At 55.4% G+C, this 5,503-nt stretch overlaps 1 protein-coding gene across 4 annotated transcripts in view; it reads left to right on the top strand.

Annotated features, from left to right (window-relative positions):
• The first annotated feature begins 630 nt into the window (after window positions 1-630).
• Window positions 631-5,503, top strand: part of PTPRU (protein tyrosine phosphatase, receptor type, U) — a 77,514-nt gene continuing 72,641 nt past the window's right edge. For 3 of the 4 annotated variants that reach the window (XM_011955497.1, XM_011955496.1, XM_011955494.1), the window contains exons 1-5: window positions 631-775; window positions 3,937-4,208; window positions 4,696-4,777; window positions 4,884-4,999; window positions 5,296-5,470. In XM_011955497.1, the coding sequence (XP_011810887.1) occupies window positions 3,948-4,208; window positions 4,696-4,777; window positions 4,884-4,999; window positions 5,296-5,470 (634 nt within the window). In that variant the 5' untranslated portion in view covers window positions 631-775; window positions 3,937-3,947. The remainder of the gene's footprint in view (window positions 776-3,936; window positions 4,209-4,695; window positions 4,778-4,883; window positions 5,000-5,295; window positions 5,471-5,503) is intronic. The other variant, XM_011955495.1, reaches the window with a different exon arrangement.

Genomic DNA, 5,503 nt, shown 5'->3' with positions numbered 1-5,503 from the left:
CAAAGTGCTGGGATTACAGGTGTGAGCCACTGCACCCGGCCGGCAATTGTTATTTTTAAAGGAGATCTCATTGGGCTGGATTATGGCATGCATGGTCCTGCCAGGCCCAGGGCCCACTGTCTGTCCTCTATGGGAAGATAGAGGGGCAGGGGACAGAACACTGGGTAACAATCAGGAGATCTCAGTTCAAACCCCATCTCCGTCGCCAGTGAGCTGTGTGACCCTAATGAAGTCACTCAGACTTTTGGGGTCTCAGTTTCCTTATCCACAAAGTGGAGATACTTCTATTCCTGATCTTATGGGTTGTTGTGAAGTTCCAATAATATAGCAATCCTGATAAGTAGTTTTTATTGAGGAGGGTCTTTGATGGATGGCTGAGCCAGTGGTGGTGGTGGTGGTGGGCGGCAGTCCTGGGAAGTACTGGGGGAGTAGGCATGTAGGGACATCTTGGTATTGGGAGGGGACAGTGAGGGGGACCATGGTAGAGGGAGAGGGTGGAGGAGGGAGAATTTTAGAGGGTAGAGGGAGGGAGCAGTGTGGGGAAGGGCCTGAAGAAAGGGAGGAGGGTGGGGGCTACCCTCCAGGAATCCTGCTGGCCAGTAGTCCTGCCTTAGCCTGGGCTAACCAGACCCTGCTCTCATAGCTGGCTGCACCTTTGAGGAGGCAAGTGACCCAGCAGTGCCCTGCGAGTACAGCCAGGCCCAGTACGATGACTTCCAGTGGGAGCAAGTGCGAATCCACCCTGGCACCCGGGCCCCTGTGGACCTGCCCCATGGTAAGTCTACTCTCCATCGCCATTACGCCTTCTTCTCCTTCCAGAGGCACTTCTACCCACCTGCTGTGTGACCTTGGGCACTTTACTTAACCTCTCTGGGCCCCATCTGCATTTGCATCTTTAATAATATATGTGACACTGAATGTGGCTTTCTCTCGACACTGTCTAATTGTGCATGTCAGGTAGTTTCATGTGTAAAATGAGTGCAGGTTCAAGCCATTAAAGGCCCTCATGGCTGTGAGTTAAAACTCACTTCCAGTTACTCCCCTTGCTGCCTAGCTCAGGATCCAGCCCACTCCCCCTCTCAGTTCTTCCTAAATCCTTCATCTTTGGGAGGCTCTCTTCAGAGATTCTTTTCTCCCAAGGAGCCCCTGAATCCTGATCTCTCCAGGACTTGAAGATGCTGAAAGAGCAGTAACATTGGGACTAGATGTGTTTAAAACCTTCCTTCCTCTGCCCTCTTCCTCCTGGAAGTCCCAGATCCTTCTCAACTTCTACCTTACTCTGTTCCTGTTTCAAGATGGGGCACCTTTGTCATCCTGAGCTCTGGATTGGGAGTTAGGAGACTAATAATATGGATTCTAGTACTGACTTCCTGCTTTCATCATGGCCCCTAGAGCACTCATTCCAGAGTCATGAAGACCTGGGCTCAAACCCTGGCTCCATCACTTTACCAGCAGTGTGACCTTGGGCAAGCCACTTAACGTCTGTGAGCCTCCATTGTCTTCACTGTAAAATGAGGCAAACAGGACTCCATTTCAGAGGGTCATGAGATGATGCGTATAAAGTACAGAGCACAAGGGTGGCATGCAGGAGTCAGTTATTTAGTTGCTATTGTTGAGGGTCTTTGGGGAAGACCTTTGGGGAAGAGGAATTGTACAATTAGTACTCCTCTTCACTGGATGCAGAATCAACTGGGAATTAAAAAAGAATGAGACAAATAAAGGCCAAATTGTCAACTTTATTACTGATAAGGGCTGTGTCAGAGGACATAGATAGTGTGGGTATCAAATAGGCTTTCTGAGTGAATCCCCATATTCCATAGCCTAAAGCTCCCTCCCTTTGCCCCATCACACTAGTGCCCAGGGTCTTTACTGCCCAGCTTACAGCATGGCTGAGATTGCATCTGTTGTCAGGGAGGGGCAGTGAAGATTCTCAGTGATGGGGCCAGGACTTGAAGCCACTAGGAGAGAAGACCTTCATGACTTGGCACAGGTGCCTCCTGCAGACTCTCACAGCTTGCCCTGCCCCTCCCCTTCTGTGCATTTGCTCACACTGTGCCCTTCCTGGGGCACTTATCTCTGCCTCTGCAGGTGTTAGTGGGTATCACAGTTTGACTTCTCTGAAAATAATCTGTAAAGGTACCCACCATGGCAGGGACCTCGTGGGGGCCTCTCCATATTCCCAGGGCCCAGCCTCAGTCTGATACATGGTTGGCACTCAGGTACAAAGCAGCTGATTGGAATTCACCTCTTACAGTCCTGACCACCCTGAGTGCACTCTACCTCTCTTGTCACGTACAAGCAGAGATATACCCAGTGAGAAAGGGGAGAAGGGAATTTAGCAATTAGTGTGAGCCTTGTGCTAGGTCTTGAGGATGTGGTGGTGAGCCATATGGACAGTCTTTGTCCTCCTGGTTCTCACATTCTAGGAAATGGAGCTGGGGGTGGAGGGAGAAGAAAGGAGGGAGATTCACACTCAGAGATGGAGAGCAGGAGAGAAGAGAAGCAAGAGCGACAGGGACAAAGGGAGTAAATGAAAGAGAAGGGGAGGGATGCAGTGAGCGGAGGGAGAGGCAGAGGGAGCAGGAGGAGGAAAGAACAAAGTGTCAGATTGAAAGAGAGAGAAAGATGCACACAGCTGCTTGCAGGGAGAGGAGAGAGAAGTAGCATGAGTGGGCCAAGAGGGAGTGTATTGGGGGTTGGGAAGTGCCCCTTCCTGGATGGGGATGGGAACTTGAGTTTAGTTTACTACTGCCCTGCTGGGACTGATCCAGGAGCCGCCTCCATAGGCCTTCTAGCTTACAGAGGTGAATGAGATACCCTCCAGCAGTGTCCCCAGGGAGCCCTCCTGGAGCGGGGATCTGAATGAGCTTGTGTTGGCTGGCAGCCAAGCCCGGGAGGAGGCAGCACTGGGTGGTTTCAGGTGCCCTTTGGGAAGCCCAAATCCTCCAGCCAGGTCCTGAGCCAGCCTAGTCCACTTCTACTCCCCCAGTACCCAGGCTGGGTCTCTGGGGAAGGGACAGGCTGCCTTTCTCCAGGTTGGAAGTCAAGGGGATTTGTATCCCAGGAATTTAGACTCAGGGATGGGGTCTGGAAGGAAATTGGAATCCTTTCATTCAATCTCTATTCTACCTATTGATTCAGCTTGCATCCTGAGACCTCACAGGCTGATGGGAGACAGACAGGCACTTTAGTAATGACCCAGAGGCCAGGAGAGAAGCCCTTGGTGGGAGGCGGAGGGAGGGCTTTGGAAGGGGTGGCCTTTGAGGGACTGTCGTGTGCCAAGATCTTGACTCCAGGGGTGAATGACCCAGTCCCTGCCTCCAGGGATGGCTCAGAACATGGGGAAAGCTGTGGTTAGGCCGGGCATGGGCTTTGTGACCTGTAGATTGTAAGGAGCACCCTTTTTTTTTTTTTTTGAGACTGAGTTTTGCTCTGTCACCCAGGCTGGAGTGTAGTGGCGTGATCTTGGCTCACTGCATCCTCTGCCTCCCAGGTTCAAGCAATTCTCCTCTTTCAGCCTCCCGAGTAGCTGGGACTATAGGCGCATGCCACCACACCCTGCTAATTTTTGTTTTTTTTTTTAGTAGAGACAGGGTTTCACCATATTGGTCAGGCTGGTCTCAAACTCCTGACCTCAGGTGATCCACCCACCTCAGCCTCTCAAAGCATTGGGATTACAGGCGAGAGCCATCGCGCCTAGCCTTTAAATGGTTTTGACAAAGTCAGGTTTGTGTGTTTTTTACTGCTGCAGGTCTCCTGTGGGAAACAGATGCTAGGAAGTGAAGGGACTCACCCAGGAAGGTGGAGCTGGGGCCAGAACTCAGAATCCCTGACTCCTGGTGGGTCCCGATGCCTGCAGTCCTTCTCAGTGTCCCCCTGGCCCTGGCCCTCCCCTGAGGTCTCCTCAGCTCCTGCCTCTTCCTCCTCTCTTTCCAGGCTCCTACTTGATGGTCAACACTTCCCAGCATGCCCCAGGCCAGCGAGCCCATGTCATCTTCCAGAGCCTGAGCGAGAATGACACCCACTGTGTGCAGTTCAGCTACTTCCTGTACAGCCGGGACGGGCACAGCCCGGGCACCCTGGGTGTCTACGTGCGCGTTAATGGGGGCCCCCTGGGCAGTGCTGTCTGGAATATGACTGGATCCCATGGCCGTCAGTGGCACCAGGCTGAGCTGGCTGTCAGCACTTTCTGGCCCAATGAATATCAGGTGGGCTGGGTTCAGTCAGCGGTCAGCCTGTGCCTGGAGGTGGGGCAGATGGATGTCAGCTTGAGGTCGGAGTGGATGAGTGGCTGAAGTTAGAATGTGTCTGCATTCAGCATCAGAGGCAACCTGTGGTCAAGGCCAGGGGTCAGTCTGGGGCCAGTCTGGGTTTAGCATCTGAGGTCATTGTTCCTAGGAATAGCCTCTGGGCCCAGGTCAAGGGTGAGTTGGAACAGTGCTCACCTGGAAACCCTGTGTGGCTGCTTGAGGGTAACTGTCCAGGATTTGGATAGAAACTCTGGCCTCCACCTTATTCACTATGGGCGCTGGGACCCCACTTCCAACTAGCTGGCTTGGGAGGGAGCGTCAGTGTGAGCGGGGCTGACCTGCGCTAGTTGAGGCAGAGGAAGCTGAGGCCAAGCTGAAAGTGGGCACCTCCCCAGGCAAGGCTGGAGGGATGTCAGTATGACAGGGGCCCTCCCGCCTCCCCCAGGTGCTGTTTGAGGCCCTCATCTCCCCAGACCGCAGGGGCTACATGGGCCTAGACGACATCCTGCTTCTCAGCTACCCCTGCGGTGAGTCCTGGCCCCCTGGGGGCGCAGGGGTAAGGGGTGCGGGCGGCCGCGGCTCCTGCCTGCAGGGGGCGCAGGCCCAGCTCACTACGCGGCTCTAACCCCACAGCAAAGGCCCCACACTTCTCCCGCCTGGGCGACGTGGAGGTCAACGCGGGCCAGAACGCGTCGTTCCAGTGCATGGCGGCGGGCAGAGCGGCCGAGGCCGAACGCTTCCTCCTGCAGGTGAGTGGGAGCGGTGACCTTGGCTGGGGGCAGGGTGTGGGGTTGGTGGCTGCTTCTGGCACTGACTCCCTGCAGGATGCTGAGTCCCTGCTTTGTACTCCAGCTCCGCGCACAGCGTCCCGGCCCTCCCCTAGCTCCGCTCTGCACTCTCTTGGGCCCCCATTCCCCAGGTCAGAGTGCGGCTCCAGGAACCTATGTCCGTGCTGTGTAGTAGGGACGGTTAAATGGGGCCTGGGTCACAGCGAGATCGGGACCCCTCGCTTCGAGGCGCCCTTGACCCTCTCTCTTCCCTGCAGCGGCAGAGCGGGGCGCTGGTGCCGGCGGCGGGCGTGCGGCACATCAGCCACCGGCGCTTCCTGGCCACTTTCCCGCTGGCTGCCGTGAGCCGCGCCGAGCAAGACCTGTACCGCTGTGTGTCCCAGGCCCCACGCGGAGCGGGCGTCTCCAACTTCGCGGAGCTCATCGTCAAGGGTCAGCTGGCGGACGCCGGGGAGCGCCGGGACC

Source organism: Colobus angolensis, unplaced genomic scaffold (genome assembly GCF_000951035.1).
Source record: "Colobus angolensis palliatus isolate OR3802 unplaced genomic scaffold, Cang.pa_1.0 Scaffold4, whole genome shotgun sequence".
Classification (NCBI taxonomy): Eukaryota; Metazoa; Chordata; class Mammalia; order Primates; family Cercopithecidae; genus Colobus; species Colobus angolensis.
Note: the sequence above shows the minus strand (reverse complement) of the source record. Positions and strands in the feature narration are given on the sequence as shown.